The 27,912-nt window shown below is 45.3% G+C and overlaps 3 protein-coding genes across 3 annotated transcripts; 1 reads left to right on the forward strand and 2 right to left on the reverse strand.

Annotated features, from left to right (window-relative positions):
- Nucleotides 1–333: 333 nt before the first annotated feature.
- On the reverse strand, nt 334–5,106 carry LOC8040946 (60S ribosomal protein L37a). Its single transcript, XM_029985643.4, has 4 exons — nt 5,019–5,106; nt 4,715–4,843; nt 4,527–4,609; nt 334–440 (listed from the first exon to the last, which is right to left on the reverse strand). The coding sequence occupies exons 1-4, from the start codon at nt 5,019–5,021 to the stop codon at nt 377–379; spliced, it is 279 nt and encodes a 92-aa protein (XP_029841503.1). The 5' UTR covers nt 5,022–5,106; the 3' UTR covers nt 334–376.
- Nucleotides 5,107–5,390: 284 nt separating this feature from the next.
- LOC115324952 (acyl-CoA-binding protein homolog) lies at nt 5,391–21,181 on the forward strand. The gene is made up of 4 exons (XM_029985644.4): nt 5,391–5,551; nt 15,601–15,715; nt 17,465–17,527; nt 20,842–21,181. Exons 1-4 carry the CDS (start codon nt 5,537–5,539, stop codon nt 20,913–20,915), a joined length of 267 nt encoding a protein of 88 aa, XP_029841504.1. The 5' UTR covers nt 5,391–5,536; the 3' UTR covers nt 20,916–21,181.
- A 5,108-nt stretch (nt 21,182–26,289) lies between these two features.
- On the reverse strand, nt 26,290–27,618 carry LOC8040954. Its single transcript, XM_040500144.1, has one exon. The coding sequence runs from the start codon at nt 27,616–27,618 to the stop codon at nt 26,290–26,292; it is 1,329 nt and encodes a 442-aa protein (XP_040356078.1).
- Nucleotides 27,619–27,912: the final 294 nt, after the last annotated feature.

The following is a 27,912-nucleotide window of genomic DNA, read 5'->3' on the forward strand; positions in this document are numbered from 1 at the left end:
TTTAGTGGTGGCATGTATGGCACCCACTTACTCACCTTCCAAAACAACACATGTATGCTTGGCCACCGATTTCTAAACACTTGAATGGTGCAGCCTGTGCCACTAGCAAACAAAATCTGACGGTACAAGTTGACCTACACCACTTCTACATTCTGCCTCAGACGTTGTGCGCTACCCAACCCACACATTCAAATCACCATTGCCAAGTGGTGCAAATGCTTCACATGACAGTGACTGCTGAATGCAGTTTCCTTTCCCCACAATCATGTGTCTGCCTTTTCTTCAGTGTTCTCATTCCACTATCCCACAAGCATGACACGTTCAAGACTTCCATGTGTGTGCTTTTGATGTTTATTTGTTTTTACACGGAACCGGATCACTGCTGCCTCGTCTCCCTGAGACGCCTCACGGAACTCCTGACAGTTGCGGCAGCGGTGGTGCTGTAATGACAAGCAAAAGAAAAAAAAAAAAAAAAAGGACTGTGAACTCTAAGCAGAGAAAACACCATTCACCTATTATAACAGCAGACTTGTTACATGAAGTCATCAATAAAATTTTAATGGCAGACTGCGTAACGAAACTGACCTTACATCCGTGTGAACAAGCGATTCATTTACAATGCAGTATTGCAAATGTGAAACGGCCAGAGTTCATTATAGACCCCTTTCGAAACACTGCCCCCTGTTGGCTGCTGTTGGAAACTTCACGGCACTGTTAATGCGTTTGGTTGGATTCAAAGGCAAAACCACACCCCCCAACAAAGGTGCGAGGGCAATGACGAGGGGCAATGACGTTGCACTTCCGACTGGTCTGCTCCTATGGTTGGTCGACCAACCATAGGCTGGTTTGCTACCTTATGCGATGACTTGCACATTCTACGATGTCAGTTGTACTGCCATTGTGCAGTGGTTCAGACCTTCTAATAATCTGCACATGACTTTTGAAAGGGGCCTATTCACAAGCATGACTAGGTACATTGTAACAAAGATCATGTTTTGTGGGTGGCTTACTTTTTGCAAGCATAAAGTAAATGTTGTACCTTCATATGCCAAACCTACAAAGGGTGTCTCATTCCCCAGCAGAGGACTGAGTATAAATATAGACTGCCTTTATTCAGGGTGTTTGTTCAAACTGCGGTTACCTCTAACAGCTCTAGACGGAAACGACTGAAGTATGCTCTCTCTCTTTCTAATCATGGGTTAGAAACTACCAAAAGTTCCTAGAAGCTAAAACTATAAAGCATACTCCAACAAACTACTAAATACACAATAGCTCTACTTTATTACTGGTCAGTGGCCTGCACTACCAGCAATTATGGAATTGGAAACCTAGAAACATTTTGCTTATAATAAAGATTAGCATATTTATCTACATCAAGACCCTAGAGTTCTTTCCAGACACAATTTATTGTTTTGAAAAGACATAAATACTTATGAACAAGATATTAGTGTTTTGATACTAAATTTACCGAGTTTCAAAATATTTCACATTCAACCAAAAATGGAGCAGACGCTTTTAAATCTGGCAGCACTGTTCCACATATTTTCAGTTTTAACCTAGGACCAGCTGATCTGTTTGTTCTCTCAAAAGATTCAACCAGCTCACCAAACGACATCCCAGCTAGTCAATGACTAAATTGCAACCAGATGAGCAAGTATTAGCAGTGGAACATAAAATGTGATGAGCCGCCGAGATAAACAAGACAACATATGCATGTAGACTATAGTGGTTGTGATGAGACAACTTTTGCAAGATGCATTTATTGCCAACGTACCGCGGCTGAGCTCAATGCAGTCTTCGCATCACAAGTGGAGAGAGTTTAGTAGGGTTTGGCAACGACTGTTTTTCTGGTGCTAAGGCATATTAAATACTTTACAACGGAGTTAGCACCTAAATGACTCCCCTGCCTGGTTCTTTTAAAGCTAAGAGTGGCTTTTGCCCTTATCCGCGACAGCTTTTGGGCGCATTAGATCTGTGCTCAGGAGCGCGAGGTTGGCGCTCCGTTCACTAAATGAACAGGAGCGCCGCCGGAGACTGGCATTCGAGTATTTCTTGGAGCGCGAGTGACTTCTTTGCACTCCGCGACGTCATGTCCGCAAACACATGGCTACGCTGACAGAAACATTCTCGAGACGAAGAGCACTCGCGTACCGCTGCTCCTTTTCAGTTAAATAGTGCTTAATCCAGCAAGAAAATACGATTTGATTTGAAAGTCAAGACAGAATTACGGAACATCCGACAAGTTTGAGTTTTCTGCGTCGACAAGAGGGTTCAAGAATGTTGTCTTTCATTTAAGTCTGAACAGCATGCACGGTCAATACACAGCATTTGGTCAAGGTTACTTTCCGCATATGTGTTCAAAGTGAGTCTTAAGATCTTTCGGGAACATTAAAACATTTGTAAAAGCTTCACAACATCGCCGTCTCTTTACTTTACAGCCTACCGCTCCATACAGACCTTAATTCATCTTCCAAATAATTTCGGCTTCGGCCGCCCGTATCTACTGAATGCCAGGTTTGTCATAACCGTGCGGTCGGAAGGAGTTTGTGGCTTGTCTCGGTGCGTCGCACCCTGTACTCCATGCGCCGTTTAGTTGTTACACCCGGAGTATGAAACTCGGATAGTGGTCTCCTCTCTCATGACCTTCCCCACATGACAGATATTAACTTTCACCTGACCTAGTGCCACAAATATTGTTGATGCAGAAACAAGACACGAAACAGTTTGAATAATGAGGGTGTCTCGTCGTAACACACCACCATCACCATACTCAATATGTAATATTCAGCTGGCATCTGTAACCTCTTTCAAGTATCTCGGTGTTCACGTCACTTCTAACCTATCATGGAAAACTCATTCTGATCATATAATCGCTAACGCAAATTCAATGCTTGGATATTTAAAAAGAAATTTTTCCTTAACCCCTATGTCCCTAAAACTTCTCTTGTTTAAGACTTTAATATGCTCAAAGTTGGAATATGCCACAGCAATCTGGGATCCAGGTCACTCAACGCTTATAACAAACATAGAAGCCCTGCAAAATTGCGTCGCACGATTCATAGTCTGCAACTATCATCGCACCGCAAGTGTCTTACTTATGAAAACCACCCTAGCCCTGCCTCTTCTTTCCTCATGTCGGAAAATATCTCGTCCATAAAATCTATCATTCAAACGCTTCACTGAAAAACAAACTATTCATCAGCCTCCCCCCCCCCCCCCCCCCCCTTAATTTCTCCCCGCATTGATCACAAACTTAAAGTTGGGATACCTATTGCGAAACTTCAGCTTACATCAACTCTTTCATCCCAAGAACGTCATCTGAATGGGACCACCTTCCCGCATCATTAGTAACTATTCCATCAATAGATTTATTTAGAAAAGCTCTATCTACTCTCTTTTGCTAGGATTATGCCGTACCAACATTTATGACCAAGTTGCCTTGTTTGAACTTATGCAGAGCCAATATTTTATGTCCATCCTCTCTGTAATGCCCCTGGGCCCTGAGGGTAGTGAAATAAATAAATAAAATGTGAATAGTTCAAACCAAAGGAAGAATAATTGCAATAGCACATATTCTTAAAACTGGAACCCTACTTTATTGGCAGCTAGTTGGCAACGCTGACGACATTGTCTGTGTTTCTTTCGTAGTGATGTGCTGCCTGCCCTGACCCCATCTTATGCACCCGTAGCGTCTCGGCTGCGGGTGCCTATGATTCTCGATCTCGCTCTGGGGCAAAGGTTTACCACCTTGACATCCAAAAACCTATCCATACCCTGCGTTACTCTGTATGTGTTCTCATGGCATTCTGCAGTTGTGAGCGGCGGCGACGGGGCAACATTGACCAGTACTATTAACCCATAAAATTTATGTGAGACGTACTGGGATTGAGACAATTGTGGCTGTTTTTACCAGTGGATGGAAAGGATTGATATTCTCAATCCCCGGGCCTTGTGTTAAAAGGTTAGTGCCGACTTTTGCCCCATTTTGTACAGCGCTGTGCTCAGGTAAGTTGACATTAATTGGAAACTAAGATCAGCGGCTACAGACAATGCCTGTGTAAAAGGCTTCAGCTAGAAGCCGCACCACGGTGCCAGTGTCTTGTTGCACGCTTCTATTAGGAGAAGGGTCTTCACCGACCACAAACACGTGGTCCTTTTTAGTTTTGTATCAGATGCACATAGGGCATTTGGAGCACAGTGATGCAATCAGCACAGCGACTGCGACCCTGTTCTGCAATATCCGTGCCTAGTATGCCAGCAGCAAGCTTCCACGAAGTCTCGTGCCGGGATAGCTCGGGCTATGTGCATGCGCCAAGTAGCACTATCATAAATATAAATGACAAGAGGAACAGTACACGCGGATTTTGTAAACACATCGAGCATTCTGCGTGCGATCTAGCTGCTTACCTTATTTCTCCTGTTTAATGGTATTAAATGACATTAACGCCGACTCATTGCTTACCGTAACAGGCCAGGAAACTGTTCAGCGTTAAAGCATAGTTGTCGTTTGGAGGGTAGACACTCACCTGTAGACGTAGGCTCCTCCGGCCACCGTTTTCGCGCACGACCGACACTTCCAGATTCCAACGCAGGTACGCTTCATGGTTTCCTGTTTGAAGTTTAAGAAATAGAAAAAAAACGTAGCCGGGCAAGTGTGTCATATCAACCATGAGATGCGCTCGACAAGTGAGAACGAAGTGGACAGCACGCTTACCTTTCCGCAGAAAGTGCAGGTGTACTTTGCGTGCTGCGTAATTTCAATCTTCTTGGCCATTTTCCTGAGGGAGGCACCATACCTGGTGCCGTACTTCCCCACGATCCCGACCTTCTTTGTACGCTTGGCCTGAAATGGACGTACACACCGCACGCAACATTACAAAACAAAGCGTAAAACGAACTTGCGGAGACACTTAGAATATCAAACGGTAAGGTAAAAAGCCTAATTTGGACTCATTGTGGAAATTTAGGGGATTATCTAACGATTTGATACGATTAAAACGGATACAGAATTACATTACCATTTCGGAATATTCCTCTTTCGGCGACGGCGTCCGAGAAAAAGGCTCGTCGTTGCTAGACGACGCACGATGATCCGCCAGAAATGCCGGAAATCCCCAAACCACAGGATTTATTTTGTGAGGTAGTAAAAAAAAAAACAGGCTCAAGAAGCAAAATATTTCCCTTAATTATTTCTAAACAATTTATAAATATATATACCTAAATATATCATTAAAATATTGTTTGCATTTTTCTTTTGAGTTCGTTTATTTGTCTCTGGCGACCCTAATGCTAAACCTTATAACTCGTATGAGACGAATATGGCCGCCATACCAAATTCGCTTATTCGTACAATAGAGTTTGAGAGTGACCCGACGCAACTCTCAGGGTTCTTACCGAAACTCGAAACAAACCAACAGCCGTCCATTCTTCGGCAGCCCATTGCAGTGGACAACCTCCTGTCTACTGCTATAAAATCCCGACCGGTTTGCGAATTGTGTTGTTTCTGTGCTCGGATACACCCTTCCAGAACCTCACAATGTCTTTGGACGAGGTAAGGAAAACCACGATCGCCGCAAAAGCGTTGTTTTTCCCCGATCCGAGCTTCGAAAACGCCTGGGATCCCAGTCACGGTAGCCCCTCCTAGAAGCGTCGCCAACGTTTGACGTGGCGTGCGAATCATTGGATGCCGCAGAAGTTGGGCTCCCGATTCGTGATATTCACTCTATCCTATCGTCGTGTTATTTCCTAATTTCGAGATCGATAGGTCAAATATTCCGCTGACCATGTATTGAGGCGTTCTTACGATCTGTTTCGCTTTGCAGCGTATGAGCTCTAACTAGCTACCTGAATTAACCCAATATCAAGTAACCTTATTTGCAGGAAGATCTTTCGGACGTAAGTAGGCTCGACGTATTTATGCTTTTCGTCTGTCGTGTGTACTGGGGTGGGGTAACATCTGAAATACTTTCTTGTTATGACGAATCCGCGGTATAAATTTTAATAGTGTATGCCGATTTCAGAACTTTCTCACCGAGGTAAGCTAGTGTTTTCAGTAGTAGTGCACTATGAAACCCTTTAGTGTGATAACTTATTATGGTCTTATATTCCATTCTATTCTTACTGTAGGTACTCTCTTCAGGGGAGACTTTAGCCCGCAGAAGTTGATCACCTGTAGCTTATACGTATATCAACGCATTTCTAGTTCATTCACTATTTACACGCAAATCAAACTCTGCTAGCCGTTCACTACTAAGCCCGTGCAGGCCGCGAGCTTTTTGGTTTGTTAGAAAGGTGGTTGAGCAGAACCTTTTAATTGTTAAAACCCTAGCCATTTTTTTTTTTTCCTCTATGTGTTTTTGTATGCTCGTGCGTAGGACTCGTCATATTATAACGGAATTCAGCCAGTTAGAGCTCCGTTGCTTTGTAGCGGGCCCTCGGAAGTCTTCCTACCGTCCCGCTGTTGACCGCGGTCCGTTTCGAACAGACCCGCTGCTTCCGGCGCAAAATGAAGTGCATGTAAAGAAACGGCGCTGCAACACGCTCTAAATGCGCAAACGCGAAGGTACCAGAAAGAACGAGAGAAACTGCATTTTAACGCGGGTCCTGTCGCCATAATATTAATTGAAGATTGTCATCGCCGGCGTCACCATTCTTAGTCTCCTGCTTCGTGTCTCTGTAACTGTTACGGTTTCTTCGCGTTGTCATGTATGTAGTACATTCTGCATAGTGTCCTTTGTCATTACTATTCCATATTGTCAGCATTACTTTTATCGTTTTCATTGGTGTTTTGTACTGGGCGAATGTGCCAAATCTCCCGTGCGCTTTGATTTATGCCTGGGAAATTTTCTTGGTCATGATTCTTGCGTAAGATCATAATTAGCTAAATATTAAATTTCATATTGACATATTGGAGTATAGGTTTTCAACCACCTTAGGACTCTGTTTTTAATACTTACTCTAACAATATCTATCTTTTTTTTTTCTTTTTTAAGCGGTCAGTTTGGATTATTTATTTCGTTTTTCCACTTTTATAATTACTCTTTTTGCAGCCATCTCTAATTCGGCCCCCTAGTAAAGAAGTTTTTAAACCCTTGATTTATATATAGCCTTTTAGGCAGCGAACACCCCTTTAAATCAGGGCTGTATAACTCTAGAGCACACGCCACGGGAGCACATCTGCGCGCCGTGGAAAGTTTCGAGGATGGTACCGAAGGGCTCCTCCCTATTCAATGAAGAAGGCAGCATTCGAGAGGTCGCGTTCTGCCGGCTCAATGCAATTGTCGGGAAAATTTTGTGCGTGTTTTTTTAGAAACTAATTATGATGAGATCTTGTATATTTAAAGTAAAATCTCGTCTTGTGTTTTTTATCAGTCAACATTTTGTTTTTAGTGTATTTGCTGCCGATTGCAAGCACTGACTTAAAAATCCTCCGAAAGTAACCCAAGGCATGGCCATCACCAGACATTGTACTCGTATAAGAAAGTCGTGAGACAGTACAGGAACTGATTAGGATTTGCAGCAGGGAAGGGGACAGTTCAGGCCTAAAATTCAGCAGGGGCAAGTCGGGTATAATAGTTTTCAATGACGAGAAGGGGGAACCCCTGGAGATACAGGACACAGTGATAGAACACGTAGAAACGTGCAAATATCTGGGAGTATGGTTAAGTGAGGGTGGAAAGTATCTAAAAGACCATGAAGATATTGTAATAGACAAGGGGAAACGAGATTCGGCTATCATGAAACACAGGGCACTCTGGAACTATAATAGATATGAGGACTGTCATTCGGGAATGTAGTATTGTGTATGAGGTCAGAAATCCAGGAAGGTTTAGAGATACAGCAAAGGAGTGTGGGTAGGTTGGCATTGGGGGCACATAGGAATACACCAAATGAGGGAATACAGGGGGATCTGGGTTGGGCATCCTTCGAGAGTAGAGGCGATCAGTAAAGTAAAATTTAAACAAAGACTAGCTGAAATTGAGGATACACGGTGGGCAGCGAAAGTGGATAAACCGAACCCGCAAGCTGAGATCTAAATACATTCAACGAGATGGGGCCGATCAAAGCATATCAGTAGAAAAGGGTGTAAAGGAAACTGAGGGGAAATTGTGGGAAGAGAGAATGCAGGGGAAAATCAGCTTTAACAATATGCAGGGCACAAAAATAAGAAATAAAGAAGGAACAGTTGGTGTGATAATTCACCCGAGCTCATTGCTGTTTGAAGCTAGAACGGGGGGATTTGTAGACGTGGATGGCCGAATGGATAGGGAAAGAATTGCGGTAAGTGGAGATTGGAAGATTGGTGGAAAAGATCTAGGGAGGGGTAAAAATAGAGATAAAAATAAGCAATGGAAGGTGCGGGCGGGGAGTTGTGTTAAAACAAAACTAACATTTTTTTTTAAAGGGATGACAAAATGTTAGGCTAGGTGGCGCAAGCTGCCGCCCGTCACACAGGGTATAGCCATTACCATCGATCCACGCCAATTACAAAAAAAAAAGCCTAATCTGGCTATTAATAGCTCAATCAACTAATCATGTCACAACACGGGCAAGAGAAGCAAAAAACAAAACAAAACTAAAACAAATCTTGGCTAAAATTATCCCCAAATCAGGTCACCACCTGGCAAATGAGTTATTCACCTGAAACGCACCCATGAAGGAGCATCCGGGTGGTGCCAATCCCGCCAGATTGTTCTTTGCTCTTGCACGGTGCGACCGGCTCTTTCGGCTACCGATGATAAACCTAACGTATTTGATACAACCTTAATAGTGTGGATGCGTGGAATTCGCTCAGCAACACGGAATCAAGATTACTCGGCACCAAATTCGTTCAGTGGATGGATAGTCACGGATTTGATTTTCGGCGTTTGTTTTTAACGCAGCACTGTCAAATCGCTATCCATCTCGCTAAGATAGTGCCAGCGTTTATTGGTACCCACTAAACTTGGGCAACATCCGACACGTGAAATCGGCGAGAAACTGTACGGGGAAAACAAAGCTGCATAAAACAAGGCGAAATCGTAAGAAATACGCCCTTCGCTAGTTCATAGCGAAGGGCGTATGAGCCTGAGTAGATATGAGCGTTCATATCAACTCGGGTACTTGACCTAAACGTCTCACGATATCGGGTGTAAGAAAAATTATAGTCGAGAGGGTTTCTGGTTTTCTTTTCCTGCCAATATTCTCTCTCTCTCTAGCTCTACCATCTGAGCTCTCCTTTGCGCTTTTGTAATTAAGATGTGTAACCAACTAGCCCAACGCTTAATTTTAATTCAGCATCTGAGCTAACCAGGGGCTAGACGTGGGTAGAGCAAACGGGTTTTATCAGCTGCCACCAGTCTAACACATTTGTCCCTCTTGTTCTCCTTCTCCAGGGATTACTTTCGTCATTCTTGTCCAGCTCGCTTGCACCTTTGCATTTAATTGCATTATAATTATAACCTTAAAATGCAAGCTTTCACCCTTGTTGGTGTTAGACTTGTGGCAGCTGATGAAACCAGTTTGCTCTACCGACGTCTAACCCCTGGTTAGCTCGGTTGGTAGAGCGCTGCAATGGAAATGGAGAGGTCCCGGGTTCGATACCCGGGATCTTTCCATTTCCCAGGTTGGATACCCGGACCAGGCGGGTTTTTTCGGTCGCGCACCAGTCGCCTGGCTGTGTTTGAAGATTTGTGTTCGTCCTTTGTCCCTCTTGTTCCCCTTCTCCAGGGATTACTTTCGTCGTCATATACCGCGAAGTTTAGTTATTTAAGGAAGACGCGTACGAAATGCTTCGAGTGAGTATTTTGATGTTAGGCATTCGGCGGGCTTCCTATACAACTTACTGCTTCCCGTAATCTTAGCCTGGGTCCTTTCTCGCGAAAATCGTGCCCGAGATATGGCGATTCAGTCGAAATATTAAAAAAGGGGGAAAAAAATAAAGGGGGTGAAATGCAGAGCCAGAAGCTTCCTTCGTACACGACTTTTCAACAAGCGCGTCGTATCTCGCCCCTGTCGTTTTTTTAACTACCGCCGCACCGTCTGGCAGAAAACTCTCATAAAAATAAAAGGGAGAAAAAAAAAAAAAAAAAAAGAAAACGCGCGCGTTGCACACGCGTAGATGGAGTAATTTAATTTAAAGCTTACGAAGTTGGCACCGATCGTGCTTCGCGAGAATCAAGCTGTAACGGTAATTTTATTCTTTATTTATTTTTTTTTAATTTTTTTTGTGGTTGACTGTTGTCAGTTTTCGCACATAAATTGCGACATGGTGACAGACGCGTGCCGTATACATTTCCAACATCACGATGGAGCGTCATCAGGTCCGACCAACCTTACTAAAACCCTAAGTTGGGAGACTCGCCGTTGAAACCTGGGCCGCTGGCGTCCACCGAGACCGAGCTATATACGCCAACAGCGCCACTCTTTATCATTTGTCTGTAGTGTGGTCACATTGAGCTTATAGAAAGCATGTTTCTGCGTAGAAACCAAAGGAAAAAGTCTTTTTGTAGTTACCTTTATTGGAGTTTGGTGCGAAATGAGGGGCGCGTGATGTTTTCTAAAATCTTAAGTTTGCAAGGTTTTGCGGCACAATTAATTGACTACGTAAGTGTGACGTCATGGGTCCATACAAACCGTTGCTAGGGTCGTTGTCATGGACAAATACATGTGGCTAGGTTTCGCTACGAAAACCCGACCGTTCAAAAATCGGGAGTAGGGTTTAAACTTCTAAAAATAACAGATATAGAAAGCTTGAAGGCCATATATGTTTCGACAGAAGTGTGCCGGTAATCGCTTGTTTCTGAAATATTTACGACTGCAACTTCCGGGCCTCAAGATGCCTGCAGCAGACGACGAATGCAAGTAGTATGCTGTCTGCCACACGCCCGCCGGCCAAGCCGGCGCCGGCGTCTGAATCGTGTGAATAAAGACGATATTCTGATATTGCATTTGCTTAAAATATAATGAGTTTCAGACACTTATAAGAATTTATAGTGGGGTGCGATGCAAAATATGGTTTATCAAAAGTCTGGGCGTCGATCGAGATGATCGTCTGCTAAAAGATCGCATTGCACCCGTGAGAAAAGCACTTCAGGCGATCGGTAGAGATCCCAAATTTGTTTGCGGACTCGCGCTATGGGAGGGCGCGTGGTACCTGGTTGAAACCATCGCGTGGAGAAAGATTCTTGCAGTTTCTTAAGATTTCCGCAAAACGCGAAAGAACTGGATAAAAACATAAGGTGAGTTCATTACAGATTGTACTCCGCGGGTTCAATGCAGATCTTCATCGAAAGAGCACATCCACAAAATTTAATGTACAAAAAAAAAAAAAAAGCAAAGTACTGCGAATTTGCGGTAGACATGCAATTCTTTAATAACCAGACAACCTCAATAACAATAATAATAAATGACTTACCCCGACGGCGTACGATTTGTTTCTCGTGCTGGCCTGCACTACGCCGGTAATGCACTGCAGGTCGTCGTCGTAAATGATCTGCCTGACGTGGTTTGATTTTTTGGCATTTTCACCCCTCTGAACTAAGCTGGGTTCTTCACAGAAAAAAACCGCACATTGCGGAGGCCTCTATACGGCCACGGCAATGCACTTCTTTTCGTCGCTTGTTTACCGACGAGTCAACCGCTGCAACAGAGGCCAGCAAATCTATTGTGTCGTCTGCTACCAAGGCAAAGCGGAGTATAATACTTCAGAAATGGCTTTCATTGTTGCAATACGACACTGAGACGACAATAACATCTTCATAATTATATATTAAGAAGTTAGGTTGCTTACAAAAATGTTTTTACTTATAAGCTAAAATCTAGGCTCATGTGGAGTCTCCATGCATTAGCCCATAGCAACGTCCCTAGCAATGGTTTGGACCCAGACGCCATGTTATGACGTCATCACTTACGGGGTCAATATTGTTTTTATACAACCATGCCTCAGCGGTGCTTTCAGGTAGCGCGTCCCGACCTAGGCGCATGGGAGACGGGGGTGGCACCCCTGAAACTCCTTCCACCGTATGTTTCGGCGCCAAAATGGCCGATTAAAGCCAAAATAGAAGTCACGTGCAGTTCCTCGGGTGGCCGCTGCGGGAGAAATGGTGGCGCTCTGATCGCCATTAGTTCAGTCCTTGATCGGTGCCACTTTTTCAGAGCAGTCTCTATGGCAGTTTCCCAACTGAGTGGTTTTGGTAACGTTGGGTCCGGCATAAGGTGGTCCCATTCCCTTTTCACACTTTTAACACAAAGATTGACGAAAGTGCGGCTGTAGTTCGACTACTGTCTACATTGTCAGCATGTGAGGAAATTGCGAACGATCTGACACCACCTGGCGGAGGGGTGTATGCCTATATTGCTTCACATTATTAAGCTATCAAAAGTGCAAAGGTTTGACTTCATATTGCGTGAACGTTGGTAATAATTTTATAACAGATACAATAAATTACTTCATGTATCTGTTTTCCCCTAAAATTCTAAAGTTTTGTGTAGAAGTCGGTCAACACCGTTTGCTGATGGCAGAATGGAGGAGAAAAGGATTACAGCGGAAAAGAGGAGGTTGGAAGATGCGCGGAAATTATCCCGGGAAAATTGAATGAAGTAAAACGGGAGAGGCGGGATTGGGGAAAATTGGAACTCGCTCCCGTTGGGCTTCGGCCCAAACTCTCAACCCTGTTTCCCAGTGGGCCCAGTGTTGGGGTTGTGACGACTAGGTTTGACCGGAGGAAAACTCCCCCGCCCGGGGGAAGAAAAAAAAAAAAATGTTTTTCGTGTTTTTCTTTTTGTCCGATTTTTTAATGGTCATCCTTGCGATATCCCACACTGTTTAATGATAATTGCCAAAATGCAGCGAAGAAATAAATTGGCTTAGACGGCGAAGGGAGGAACCTATACTTTTGTTTGGTTGGAAATGTCTTTATTGGTCAGAAGCGCAAAAAAGCGACTCAGTCAGTCTTGGCTGGTGCAATATATGACGGGGGGAGGAGGAGGAGGAGGAGGAGGTGGAGGTGGAGGTGGAGGTGGAGGTGGAGGTGGAGGTGGAGGTGGAGGAGGAGGAGGAGGAGGGGGAATTTAGATGCAATGAATACGATTAACCTCTTTCACAAAGTGAGAAAAAAGGAGTTAGAAAATCTCTTTCCGATGCTTGGGTGATCCGGATGGTCTCGTCCATTCCTCCAAGCTCTAAGGTCTTCGATCTTTGGGGATGTTCAGAAGGATCTCTTCTTTTTTTATGGAGATATATTCACTTTTTTTTTTCTAGGCTCGGTGGCACCCGTTATAAAAGGTACAGCCATTGGCATCCGTCCATCCATTCGTCGAATTTTGCTAGAAGGTCGAAGGTTCGCCGAATTGGTCGAAGGTTCGCCGAATTGGTCGAAGGTTCGCCGAATTGGTCGAAGGTTCGCCGAATTGGTCGAAGGTTCGCCGAATTGGTCGAAGGTTCGCCGAATTGGTCGAAGGTTCGCCGAATTGGTCGAAGGTTCGCCGAAATAGTCGAAGGTTCGCCGAAATAGTCGAAGGTTCGCCGAAATAGTCGAAGGTTCGCCGAAATAGTCGAAGGTTCGCCGAAATAGTCGAAGGTTCGCCGATATAGTCGAAGGTTCGCCGAAATAGTCGAAGGTTCGCCGAAATAGTCGAAGGTTCGCCGAAATAGTCGAAGGTTCGCCGACCTAGTCGAAGGTTCGCCGACCTAGTCGAAGGTTCGTCGACCTAGTCGAAGGTTCGTCGACCTAGTCGAAGGTTCGTCGACCTAGTCGAAGGTTCGTCGACCTAGTCGAAGGTTCGTCGACCTAGTCGAGTTCGACCTGGTTCGACTAAAATTCGCGACATCTCTAATTTGAAGGGTCAACAGCATCACGTGCATATTTATTAGAGCAATGGAATCGAATTCGAATCGAATAGCGCCGATTATTGGCCGAAAAGCCGAATGTTCGATATTCAAACCGAATATAGAATAGCATTTTTTTAGTTCCAAAACTGATAGTGTTGGTATCAGTATTACAAAGTCCACAATTACTGATATTTGATGAATCAAAATATTTGGAAACTCGAATACTAGAAATCCGAAACTCGAAATATGCGCACACCCTATAATTCTTGTAGGACATAACCGGGAGACTCTTTGGTAGTTTCTGGAAATGTTGCATCTTAACCTAATCATCTCAAATTGCAATGTATATACATATATATTTTCCCCGCCATTTCTAGAAATACAATTTTCATTTTCACTCGATTATAAGCTGGCTTTTCAATTCGTTGGCTTTTGCAAAAGGTGTTGTTGCAGAACATTCCGTGCACGCGGAGTGAGCCCTGCCCTCAAACTTCAAAAATCATTAAAAAAAAAGAAAAAAATTCCTAAATCACTTTGGTTATTAAAAAGAATGGGCTCGTGTTTCTGCCGTGCTTCGTGGAAATATGATAGCTTTGTTTGTGTTCTGTGAAGGTTTAGATTCCACTGATTAAATTGCCCCGAACCTTAATAATAGCGGGTCACCTGAGCATGAAATGTCCGTACATTTTCATTTCATGAAAATTGTTCTACTCAGCGCGTCGCCGCCTCTGTTCAGCTATCTCTTGTAGTCTGCCCCTTTGTATACAGGGTATTCCACGTAACTTGAGCCAAGGTTTAAAAAAATATTTTAATGCATTTTAGGAAGACGAAAAGAAAAAAAAAAAGCATATCATTGTTTAGAGCAAGTGAGGCTACTTTGAACTTTGCCCAATGAACTTTTTCAATATTTAATTTAGAGGCAAAGTTTCAATGACAAAATTGTAGAACGTCCTCAGAAACATCCAATTCAGTGTCTTTCATCAAGAAACATCTAACACTATTTGTTTTTCAGGGCTTCAAAAAAAGCTAGCAAATTATAGGTATAGATGTAGATATATAGGTATAGATAGCTATATAGGTATAGATGTAGATATATAGGTATAGATAGCTATATAGGTATAGATGTAGATAGATAGATGTAGATATATAGGTATAGATAGCTATATAGGTATAGATGTAGATAGATAGATGTAGATATATAGGTATAGATAGCTATATAGGTATAGATGTAGATAGATAGATGTAGATATATAGGTATAGATAGCTATATAGGTATAGATGTAGATAGATAGATGTAGATATATAGGTATAGATAGCTATATAGGTATAGATGTAGATAGATAGATGTAGATATATAGGTATAGATAGCTATATAGGTATAGATGTAGATAGATGTAGATATATAGGTATATCTTGCGATGCATTATGACGACTGCGGCGCCAGATTCAGGAAGCGACTCGTCCCGTGCATGCGCGCGAAAAACAGGAAAAGGGCACTTCCATTCCTTTACATGTCCCCAAAAGATTTTTTTTTTTTTTTTTTTTTTGTGCACAGTAGTGGAGCGTCGGCCACGATATGTTGGGGTTCGGTTCTTCTTCGGAAAGTTCGAATTTCTTTTTCTTAATTTGTGCATTTATAATTTTTTCGTGCATGCGCACGCATTTAGTGTTACAGAAAACAATTTTCTAAAAACAGCTACTAAAAAAAAAAATAAGACATGGTAGCGTGCTTGAGGACCGTGATGCCAGTTACGCATCTGTGTGTGATTCCTTTTCCCTCCTCCTCGCAGCAATTCAACAAGGCCGCCGAACAGGTGAAGGAATTGACGGAGCGACCCTCGGACGAGGAGCTGCTCGAGCTGTACGGACTCTTCAAGCAGGCCAACTTCGGCGACAACACCACCAGTGAGCAAACTCCCGACTGTTCTTTCTTCTTTTTTTTTTTTCGGTGGTTAAACGTTCGGTCATTTTACCAGCACCATAGCAAGGCCCCAGTGCTGGATTATCTCGTCACCCGCTGGAGGCCAGTACGGGGTGCAGGTTGGACAAGACGCGGTCGTAAGCGTTCAGACTCGTGTTCAGTCAGTGAGGACACGATTTCCAGCCGAACGCCGACGACGCGGTACCCGTGTTCAATCAGTGTCCCGCGCTGGTCTCCGGTCCCGTAAGTAATGTAGAAAGTGTCGGCCAAAAAAAATTTACAGGGACTTGTTTACCGCAAAAATGAACTATGCATCGCCCAACGCTCATTCTCCACCCGAACGATAGCGCTAGCGGTCCAAACCAAAGTTTCGGAACCAACCGTTATCTTATTCTAAAGTTATGCGATTTTTTTTTTGTTTTGTGAATTTTTTTTTTATGGGAAGATGGCAAGACAACAGAGCTCTCGAATGTGTATGGTGTTGGAAAGCGCCAGTTACCGAGAACGGGCGGAAATGAGCCTAATTTTACCATTGAACGTTCCAGTCAGAAAATCACTTTACATTTTGAATTAAACACCGGTTAGTTAAATTTTGACATATGGTTCGAACCGCTAGCGCATTTAGGTGGTGAATGAACGTTCAGCGATGCGTATAGTTTATTTCTGCGGTAAAGAAAGCGTTGTAAAATTTTTGGGGGCACGCTGTAGAAATCTTAGCACATTGATACTTTAGACCTATGGTGTTTAAAAAAAAAAGTATTTCCAAGCTCCGGTGTAAAAACATCCTTTTCACGTAAGGCTTGTGAAATTGAGGCGCTGGGGAAAATTGGCTTTCTGCGCTAAGTTCTAATTTCGAACTCTTTTTTTTGTTCGCGTTGCGCCTATTGAAAAGCATGCGGGAAGGGCCTCAGCACGCACCTCGTATCGCTGCGTCGCAGTGTTCTTCCGTAGCATAAAGGCAGTCTGCTTTCATCGCTGTCACCGTGAAAACGAACGCTGAATGAATGGAAGCAGGCACGCTACTGCCGCGTGAAGCCAGCAGCGGCTGACGCAGCCGCAGAACCCGCAGGTATCTCTTCAAGCCTGGATGGATGGATGGGTGCAGACGGCTGTACCCTATATAACGGGCGGTAGTTCGCGCCACCTCGCCTAGAAATTAAGAACCAAAAGTGATTTTTTTTTTACTTCACCCGTTAACTGCTCGCGTGACAAAGTGTTGTCAAGGGCAGAAAGCTCGCGCTCGACCTGGATCATCTGCTGGGTTCTTCGAGCCGTAGTCGCACTGCCTATTCGTCATACGAAAGACAACGGTGCTTCGCTAAAGACATGATGACCGAATTAGTATCTGCGGAAACACCTCAAGCTTGTTAGGTTTGCTTCATGCATGTTTCGAACTGCAGACACTTTTTGTATGACCAATGAGACCGTGCTACAAGGAAGGAACATAGACGCTGTTAGGAGAAGAGGGCCGTAGCCAGGAATTTTTGTTACAGGGTGCATTGGATGTCCATCACTTGGTGCGGGGGCCAAAATGCCTGTGTGCATTGCAGTGTTGACTGGATATTTCGGGGGGGGGGGGGGGGGGGGGGGGGGGAGCGCCTACAGGCACCCTGTCTACGCCACTGTCTGCAGACTGTCTCTTGTATGACGTATTAGCAGAGAGATACCGCGGTTTATTATGTTTTCATATTTGTTTGGGACGTGCGTAATGCGAGCTGCTTCGTCGCCTCTAGGTCAGCCGGGCATGTTCGACCCCAAGGGACGGGCCAAGTGGGCCTTCTGGAACAAGAAGAAAGGTGAGCGGTTGTCTACCTTCTTGTTCTTGTCCGTGTCCTTGCGCTGTTTTAATCTTTAATCATGAAATACCAACTAGCCCAAACTTCTACTTTAATCGTCGTCACCGTATCTTGGGGTCACTGAGTGGAAGAGGAAAAAGCCACGGACTTTTGCTCGCCCACTGTGTTTTGCGCGCTGTTGGAAACCCGGCTTCCAGTGGCTGACGAATCAACCTAACAAGCCTGCTTCTTCACCGACATGAATTCACGACCGAATCATTCAAAAACCAGACCTTAACGTAACTTATATAATATTTTTTAAACGGAGCCTTTTTTTTTTAAATTTCTTTGTGCGTTTGTTTGTCCATACATTTACCCACTAAATTTAGCGGGGAAATAGACATAACGTGACGTCACGGTATGAAATTGTGATGTCACGTTGTACTATGCCGTCATGTGGCGTCAATGTTCCTCCTAAAGTTAGCGAGGAAATTAATAAACGTGTTCTTCAATCGCCGAAACGACCGTTGAATGTCTTCCAATTAAGTTTGAATTAATCATGGGAATTTGAGAGTCGCTGGAAATTTTCGTCTTCCACGAGCTCCGGTTTTCTGCGCGTAACTTTCAATAGCTCGCCTGATTTAGATCGAATTAATTCCAACGTTCGTCCCGGAGTGTCGGCTCTATCGGGGGAAACCAACGTTAAAATAGGAAAAAAAGATTTTTTTAGCTTTAAAAGTGGATGTTTGTATAACTTTGGAAAAGCTTAAGTGCATATCAAAGCCTTGCGCGCTTTCCTCTTCCATGCCCGTGTTGTTTAAAATTAAAAAAAAAAAAAAAGAAAAAAAAGGGGGCGGGAATATGCGCGTTAGTCACTGCGTGTTCAAATTCAAGCATTGAATAAATTCTCGCCAGCAGTAGCGAATCCAATATTTAATTTTCTGCACGGATAAATGCAAGAAATATTCTGCTTTTTCCTTGGCCATCTCCCGAGTGCAGTGGAGACAAAGGCAGCTATAGCCTTGGGTCTCCCCACTAATCGCACCAATCAGAGCTCGGCATTCTGACGTCACCGCGCGCTCTCCTCTCCTCCTCTCCCTCGGTTTCTCGAGGCATTGCTTCCGTGCCTCCAGGCTCGTTTTGAAAGTTTCGAATACAGTTTAGTTTCTTGGTCGATTTGCTTTGTTTTATTTCTTTCTTTGAGCGTTAACTCCTTCTCTGTGGTAAACCCCGTATGTTTTATTCAAGTTCCAAGACAGGTTCATGACGTCGGCGTGAAGGTTCCCTTGTTCTCTTTGGTATTTCCATAGCTAATGACGTTCGAGATCTCCGGATACCGCCATCAAGGTCGAAGCGAACGCTCCGATTATAATCGCCGATCTCTTCGACATTCGAATGCACTGAACCCTCTTAGAAATGCTAAACTTGGAACATATAGCTGCGTATAGTATATATAACCTTGCCTTCGAAAGGATGCGCGAAGCTTTGCGTTCGTAATTTTCCTAATGCGATGCGTCGTTGATTTCGCTCTGTTCTCGTGACCAACTTTATATCGAGATTAGTCGGCGGTCCAGGCTGGTACTTAACAGCAGGATGGAGTAGTCAAACCTGTTCGGCGCTTTGTCGGAAAGTTGACGTCGTTGCCTATCGCCATCGGGAAGTTTCGACTTAACCAAGGTCATATAGCAAGTGGCAGGTGACGCTTTACGCGGCACGTAGGCTGCATCTACAATCCGCGCTGTGAGTTTTCTACGGGTTGTTTGACTTGAGGGGATATTTCGTCCATCTATCGGAACCCAGATGCGCGGTCAACTCACAACCGGGGATGAGCTAGAGGATTGAGGAAAGAGATAAAAAACACTTTTTCTGCCGTGTTGTCTAAACAAAAAATAAGCGTCAATCTTCTTTCTTGTTTCTCGGTTAGAATTATAGGTGGGATAATAATAGTGTTAATAGAGGAACGGATTCGCGGAAGTTCCTCTATTTTATGCACACTTGAAGCACGTTTTCCCGTGGTGTTCATCCAGTCAGGTAACGACTCTACGGCACTCAGTTCGGTCCTCTCTTCGCCAGCTGTATGCCGTAGTTGTATGCATCACTGTCGCACTTAAAATGGAGCGAATGCCAAGCCTACTTTGGGAATATTGTTGATATTTTTCTGTGTGCACATAGAATATATTAAAAACAAACTTTTTTAGACACTAGTGCGAAACATTATTTTCCATTAGGGTCGAGTTGGCTGTCTTGTCCATGTTATGCTACATCTCTGCTCTTCGGTTCGTACGTTTAATACACCCGAACATTACGATTAAGCTTTTCCTTAATCAAAATTCCCTCCCGTGCTCTAGTTAAGTGTGAATGTGACTGTAAGTATGCATACTTAGCTGCGTGCAATTTTCCCGGATATTCATTTGTCGTTCCACAGAACGTCGTATACGTGTCCTTGTTCGGTGGCTTTGGACGTTTCTCGCATGTCTGTATAAAACGTTGTTTTGTGCCTGCCGGAAACGGAGACTTTTGTCACACCAGGTCAATCGAGTAATTATACTCGTTTTCATCTAAAAAAACGCAGTAAAAAAAAAGTCCGGCTTTTTGCGTAGAGTTACTAATTTCCTTCTTTATGTGGATAAGTAAGATATATGTAGGTGCATTTTAGATTATGTGTGTTACCTTATCAAGCCGTACACGTTTCAAATACCAACAACATATCGCTTCTTCCTCCGACAACCAAATCTTGTGAAAACTACTACTCGCGGCGTATAAACAGTGCGCAAAACTTTCTTTTTTCTTTTTTTTCTTGAGGTGAAAACGAACTTTTGGAAAGTGTAACTACGGGGTGTCGCAAAGCTGCCGAGGTTCGACCAGCTTCGACTAACTACAAAGTCACAGGTTTGACTGAAGTTCGGCTAAAGTTCGACTGTTGCGCACACACGCGGAAATTGATAACGACGTGGCGACACCTGGCGGTGGTGGTCAACAAACGGATGAAATGATCGGAAGATTGTGTTTCTTTCTGTATTAAAGGTTGGTAATAATTTTCGAGAATGGTGGACTATACTCTATAAGTTATTTTGTTTTCCGAAATTTGAAATTTGTCGCGGATAAATCTGGCAACACTGTTTGAAAATCGAACTTGGCTCTAATTTTGCCAAAAGTTGGAAGGTTCTGCGAACCAGCCGAAACTCGGAATTCGACAATATTTCCTCTTTTTTGTTTTTAATATTGGGTCACGTGCTTACGAGTTACGGGACTTGAAAATCTCCGGGAACCCATTGAGTGGCGAAACTAAAACTCCCTTTTCTTTCTTTCTTTTTTTTTTTTTTCTTTTTATTTAGGTTTGACCCAGGATGCGGCGAAGGAGGAGTACATCAAGTATGTCAAGACGCTCATGGAAAAGCACAAGAAGTAGCACGGACACGTTGGAGTGGGCGAGAGGGAACTATATATATATATATATTGTATCTGTTATAAGCGCACTTTACCTTTTACGTATTATATTTCGTGGTTGGAACGCCCACATTTACGTCGAAACCAAGCTGACAAGTTTGTTGTTTGTTTGTTTTTACACGAAAGAGGAATGCTTACATATCCTCGTGAACCCCTTGTGTGATATGTTCACCTAGCTTTAATCCATTCAGTCGGATTATTGCTAACCCGTCAAGGCAATAACAAGGGGGAAAAAAAAAGCAAGAAAAAAAAATTGCGATACACAATCGTCTTTTTTTTTTTATCACTATGTTACCAATTTTATTTGACCGAATTTATTTTTAGTATAATTGCCAATCAAAGCGATGTTCTCTTGAACAAACAAAAAGAAAAAACGCAAACTTTTGGTGTTCGTGGCCGTCCATCTTGTGAACGATTGAAATACAATAAAAACCACTAGTTGTCATTTTTACGAAAAAAAAAAGCTTTATTTGTTTCACTTGTTCTGTGTGCTTGGATCCATTTGGTCTCAGTAGAGCACACGATTATTTGTTTGTTGTTCGTTTAGGACTCCAGATAGTACATTACTCGTGTAGTAGAATATTACTAGTATATATTACTATGTCACTGGTATAGTACAGTACATGGTTTAAATAGATGGCGTGCCGTCGAACTATGATAGCATGCAGTCGGAGGAAACCGCTAATTGAAATGGCCTTCCTAAAAGTAATTGAGTGTGTGTGTCTCTGCTGTAGATGAGAAATTTGGCCAGTGCAGTACCACCGCGCCTGGGGCTATTAACATGCCTCGCGCTGTATTGGTACACGACCGCCCTCCGGTACGATGCGCATTTATATCAAAACGGGAAAGTCCTTATTGTTCGTTGGAGGTAGCGTGCTTGGTAAAGTGTAAAATGACAAGGGAGGAAGTGGCCAGTGCGCTAACGCGTCTCAGCTCGGAGCGTGGAGCGAAAGCTTGCGCTGGGAACCTCCTGGGTTCGATCTGGATGAGTTTCGTACCGGCACGCGTTCGTGTGATCACTACTGCGTGATGCACGTTAAAAACCCCAGGTTAGCGGTTGTACCGCACTGGCCAAATTTCTCATCTACAGCTAAGAGACCGATTACCCGTTGAGGCGCATCTCCATCAAGGCTGTATAAACATAAAGAGCAAGCCAATTTTTTTTTTTTTTGTAAAATGTAAGTTTCTCTCACCGAGTTTGACGAATTGTCGTAGTTATAAACTGGTCTATATCAGTTTGCCCTATGTGAGGACTTGCCCTGCTACCAATGCCTGCCACACAATTAGGGATCTGACCCAGAGATCGTGGATGGGTTCGGCCCAGCCCTCGTTTCGATCTGGGGCAACTCGTCCTGTTAGTCTATGCCTGTCGGAACGAGGAAAATACCGTGGGGGCCGCCGTCCAAGAGGTTGCGCGCCGCCGCCGCTGCTTGCTTTATGGTGTGGTGCCTGGAACCAGTCTCCGACTGGTGCGTTTACCGCGTCTTAAAAAAGTGGTCCCTCGATTTCTGCCTGGTGACGTCATACAAGTGTCGTGCTGTCGCCGGTCGCGATCCTGGCGGTGTCCCAACAGCGGAGGTGTATGTGGCAGACGCCTGTTCTGTCGCAGGTCTCTCTCCAATGCGGCAGTCCACGGAAGTGTCAGCAGCCAGAAATTGGGACGCCGTGACGACAGCGACACTGGCGTTCGCTCGTGCTTTTCGCCAGCATTTCTACGACCAACCGCCAGGGTCGCGACATGCAACTGCATGACACTCTCCGGCTTTTGTGACGTCATTTGTTGCCACTTCGGGACCAATTTTGATGTATGGGCGAGATAGGATGCTAAACACACCAGTCGGAGACGCGCTCCAGGCACCATACTCGGAAGGCTAACGCCGGTGCTCTGCGCGCGACGCGTCGTCTGCTCTAAACTAGCCAACTCCTTGATCGGGGACACGTGGTTTGCGAGCTGCGCGGACGGTGCCGAAAGCGTTGGTCGTCTGCAAACGGCACTTCCGTCCGCTTCCCTCCTCGCCATCCGACAACTCAACGCATGCGCACTTCTTGACTAAATTCCGCAGGAGGTGTCTGCCATTAGATTGCAAACGCTCCCCATGGTTTGAGGTGGACCCTCTCTTCAATCCCAACGTAGGCAGCGCCGTCTCGCGCCGCACTCGGGTGTTAGAAGAGGAGGAGAAATTAATAAACACGACAAACTCTTGCGAGTACTAATGTTTAAAAAATATTGCCCTTGAGACAATTTTGGTTTACACTCGGCGAGAAAGTGTGCTCAAGCTCTGAGTGGTACAAGCCTATTTGGATGATCTGTAGTATATGGCTTACGCACCTGCGGCTGGGTTTACGATCGTGGAATCGAGCAGGGGACCAATCACACGCGCAATGTCTCCCCCCTACTTCCTCTTCTACCCATTTACTATACCTATCAAAATAGTCAAATTTCGATTTTATGCGCTAAGCTCGCATCCATGTAAACGCAGCGTATGTCTTTGTACCGTCGACATTCTGCAGCAGCGGAGAATTCCTGCACTGAGTTCCAACTGCATGCCGCCTACACGTACGCTGTGCCAATATTGGAAATAGACAGTCCGTCTCGTTCACCCTCAATCATAATGTCGTGAGTATGTTTATACAGCCGGAAGTAAGTCTCAATGGGGTGCCTCAACTGTGGATGAGAAATTTAGCCAGCGCATGTACAGGGTGTCACAAAAGAAAATTTACACGGTCTTTTTCACCGCAAAAATAAACTAGGCATCGCCCAACGCTCATTCTCCGCCCAAAGGTACAGCTAGAGGTCACAACCAGTTGCCAAAGTTTCAGCCCCATCCGATAAGTTAATCAAAAGGTATAAGTGATTTTCTGAAAATTTCAATGGGAAAATGGAGCCCATTTTTGCCCGTTTTCGGTTTCTGGTGCCATAGAGCCCCATGTGTTTGAAAACTCCGTCGGCCGCCATTTTCCCGTTGAAAGTTTCAGAAAATCACTTATAACTTTTGATTAAGTTATCGAATCGGGCTGAAACTTTGGCATCTGGTAGTGACCTCTAGCTCTACCTTTGGGCTGAGAATAAGCGTTCGGCGATGCTTAGTTTATTTTTGCGATAAAAAAGACCGTGTAAATTTTCTTTTGTGACACCCTGTAGTACAACCACTAGTACAACCGCTAGCGGATGAGCATCGACCGCGCGCCGGTACGATGCTCATCCGGATTGAACCCATGCACGGGATCCTGGGTTCTGCAGCACGAGCTTTCGCTCCACGTGCTCCGAGCTGGTGTGCGATAGCCCCAGTGACTACAATAGAGATCAGTGATTCGCCCCCTTTTTTGTTTACAGTGCCCCTGCACACTTGAGAGTGCACTAAGTCTGCCAGTGCTATAGACCTTTCCAAAGAAGGGTTCCTGCCCGGTTCCATTTTCAGTGTTCGTGCGTATGGCGCGTGATTTGCTCGCTTTTCGAAGCGACGAACATGCACGTGCGGGGCTCGCACGCTGGGCTGACGAATGCACCTTTAAAGGCCGGTTCTCACATGCAGCGAAGCGCTGATGTAGCGCTCCTCACGTGCCGTCAGCTACTTATCGTCTGCCATGAGCAACAGTTTTGACGGTGCGACACAAAGCTGGTGAACGCTCCCATCAGCACGCGCTTAGCGCGAGGAGCGCTATGCTTGTAGCGCTCCGCTGCATGTGGGAACAGGCCTTTACTAAAGTACCCAAGCATCACAAAGAACGCTGGGAACGTAGGTACGCGCGCTATACGCGTTCGCCTTATCTGTATTGAATATTCGAAGTAAACAACCAAATTAAGACGTTGATGAACGCGCGTGCAAAGTGTCATTTGTTCGGGATTGTTACTTAACAGTTACCGCTGTAGAAGGCAGTATACTCTCGCGCACGCTCCCTAAGCTTGGGAAATTTAGCAAAAAAAAATATATTGTAGATATTGTAATGGTGTATAATTGGCCATTTCCAGAAGATGCCATGTGTATTTGATTTCGCAAATACTGCGAAACCCGCCGTCTACTCAAGAACCGGAAGTTTGCGCGCTGGCGCCCCCCGTTTCAACTTACGCGAGAAATAGCGAATATGATAGAAATAACGGAGAACATGCAGGCGAGCTGCCGAACTTTTTAACATCCTGTCGGGCTCTCAAGATGTATGAGCACCTGGGTCGAAGAGGACGTTCACTATTCGGGGAACGCTTCACAAGGCGAGATATCGCGGCTGTGTAGATAATCGTTCCTCGAGCATATATGTGGGAGAGGGATATGCGAGGCGCGTGGATATAGTATTCCAGGAAGTACGTAAACAGAGCCAAGAAATGCTACACGGGAAAGTTCCTGCAAGGGGCTGATGGTAGAGCTCTATCCGAGCGCACTTACCGCCAAGGTCAGACCATCCAGGATAAAAAGAGTGTCTGGCGTTTATTCGAGCAAAATAGAGAAGAAAAAAAACAACGAAACAACGGCATTTATCTCGCGCAGCACGACATGTGAAAGGAATCGATCCCGTGGACGCGGAGGGCTTATTGCGTCCTTTTAGACGGACAACACGGGACCATTCGGGGATTTGTATGTCACTGGTTACCATAGGCGCCTAATGCTGTTCCGTCTCGCCGCCTGTGGTAACAAGGAGTGTGTAGGTATTAAATTCGCAAATAATACGTTTGAAATTGTGAAGGCAGACTGGGAGCGTGCTGTTAGCTGCTTTTTGGGTTTCTTTGGTTTTGCGAATCTCTAGAGCCGCCGCTTTTGATTGTGTTGGTCGTGTGGGTGACACTGTATTTGCCGACTCTTGCTACAGATATTGAACGCATTGAATCTTGGTTCCAAATCGTCGGTGCGTTTCCCACTTGGATTTGGATAGTAATTTGGACGGCATTGCGCGATGTGTGTGTCACCTATACAGACCACTTGGCTCACGTTTAACTCAGTTGCTTCAGCTTGTCCAGCGGACATTGTACAGGGAAACCCTCCAAATTTGAAGATCCGACGTGCGTGATACTGTATTGCAATCCATGTGTTGCTACCAGTTGGATTTGAAGTCTTCCAGGCAGTTGCTCGCTGTTTTTGGATACCATGCCACTTTCATCGATCTAATCCATATAAGGATAACCATTTCTACACTTAGGAGCAGCTACAGCGTGGCGTCTTGATTCCAGTGGCCCTTCGTTTGGCGATAGCAGTGGCTAGGTAACCTTTTTTTTTTTTTTCACAGCTGCTGCAGGCAGGACATTAGCGCAGGACATCACAAACGTGCAAAAACGTGACGCAGAAATCGCAGCCCTATTTTCTGTACCACTTTGCGGTAGAGGCGTAGAAGCGGGCCCTTCAAGGATTCTAAGGAAGAGTGAGGCGACCTCGGCCGTCGAAGCCGGCCCTCTGGCTTCCGTTACGAACTGTAAAACCTTCCACGTTGGCGCTCAGCCTCTTCTGGCCCATCCTGACAAAGAAGTACTTGCACGGATCGCAGCTGATGGCCATCTTCACAAACGGCGTGGTGACAGAGATGGTGCCGGCCGTCGGTGAGGTCCAGATGACCCGTCGTCCCGAGTCACGAGACACCTGGACGTCGCCCCAGGGTGTCTGCTTGATGCGCACTCCTGCCACGATCCAGATCTCGTCCCCTCCACGAGTGGTTCTCTGCCTCGCTTGACTTACGACTTGGAAGCACTCGTTGAAGGTATCCATGCCCTGTTCAGAGTTGAAGTAAAACACGTTCATGGGTAGGTCGTAGCAAAGGTTTTGGAACCTTTCCGTCGTCGACTTGGTCCCCGAGGCATCCACCAAGTAAACAAGACCGTGGTTTAAGGCTGTGAACGTGACGCCCCTACCCGAAATTTTGGCCAACCTGTCTCCTGTGGCCATGTCCACTGTGAATCCTTCTTGGAGCACCCTGCCGCACGGATGGCACACGCAACTGCGGTCCCCCCAGCTGCTGATGGCAGCTGTGCAGTGCCTCTCAAAGTTCACTACTCGGACAGCTCTGTCTACTGTAATGTCGACGCGGATGCAGTGTCTCAGGATGACGGACACCGTGCCGTAGTTGGTGACCACCGGCCCATAGTAGACTTCTTGGAGCTCCCCCCAGAGGCTTGCCTCGACCAGAGGATCCAGCTGCGCGTCTCCGCAACCCTCTGCACTGACGACGTGTGGGGACGCGTCGTCTTCCACGGTCGCCACGTGAGGCTCACCGGTGCCCGCCTCGTCGTCAGCGGGTTCAGAAGGATAATCCCAGAATGGAGAAGCCTGCAAGTACCTGGCGTACTCGAGTTGCCGCATCACGTCCACGTCGTGCTCATGGTAGACGGACTCGTCTTGTAAGTGAAAGTCGACCGGCCCTGCGAATTCACCGAGAGGACAACTGGAAGGGTCAAATACGGTGCCCTGGTCATCCATGAACGACCCGAAAGGACCGAAGGGGAAATGGAGCTCCGGGAGGTCCGCGTAAGGCGGTGGAATGTAGAAGAATGGTGGTGTGATGGCGGGCCATGGCAGGACGCCGCCGCTGGTCGTTGTACCGTCATCCTCGTCGTCTTGGTCGTCGTCGTCGGCCTGATGGCGGTGCGAAGCCGCGTCTTGTTCAGCGTCAGAGTCTTGGGCCGCTTGCTGATCCTGGCCGTTGCTGCTGCTGCTACTGCGAGTGGTGTGACGCTGACGGGAGGCCATCGTGCTCCGATCACCGACGGGTCTCCGTTGCCTGCAACGGCGAGGGCTTCACTTAAGATTCCACTTGATTCATTTCCAAAGACACGTCTTTGCCATGCACATAATGATCGGCCAATCCTGCGCCAGATTAAAAAAAAAAAGGCAACAGTCATCGACGAGCATCTTCATCGATGTATGTTGGTTGGCTCTTCGCGTCGTCAGCATAATATAAGAAGAGTACCGTTTCTTAATGGCGTTATCTGACAGCAGTTGATCCGCTAATAGCTGGTATACCCAGAGTAAATCTGGGTTTTC

This window comes from Ixodes scapularis, unplaced genomic scaffold (assembly GCF_016920785.2).
Source record: "Ixodes scapularis isolate PalLabHiFi unplaced genomic scaffold, ASM1692078v2 PGA_scaffold5__190_contigs__length_132052651, whole genome shotgun sequence".
Lineage (NCBI taxonomy): Eukaryota > Metazoa > Arthropoda > Arachnida > Ixodida > Ixodidae > Ixodes > Ixodes scapularis.

What these genes read in the sequence shown, in the direction of transcription:
- LOC8040946 (XM_029985643.4), bottom strand. An exon ending in CCTGCACTTTCTGCGGAAAG is followed by an intron (nt 4,610 to 4,714) that starts GTAAGCGTGCTG and finishes AACTTCAAACAG; the next exon opens with GAAACCATGAAGCGTACCTG. An exon ending in GGAGGAGCCTACGTCTACAG is followed by an intron (nt 441 to 4,526) that starts GTGAGTGTCTAC and finishes TTGTCATTACAG; the next exon opens with CACCACCGCTGCCGCAACTG.
- LOC115324952 (XM_029985644.4), top strand. An exon ending in CTTCGGCGACAACACCACCA is followed by an intron (nt 15,716 to 17,464) that starts GTGAGCAAACTC and finishes CGTCGCCTCTAG; the next exon opens with GTCAGCCGGGCATGTTCGAC. An exon ending in CTTCTGGAACAAGAAGAAAG is followed by an intron (nt 17,528 to 20,841) that starts GTGAGCGGTTGT and finishes CTTTTTATTTAG; the next exon opens with GTTTGACCCAGGATGCGGCG.
- LOC8040954 (XM_040500144.1), bottom strand. Translation starts at nt 27,618, where the DNA reads ATGGCCTCCCGTCAGCGTCACACCACTCGCAGTAGCAGCAGCAGCAAC.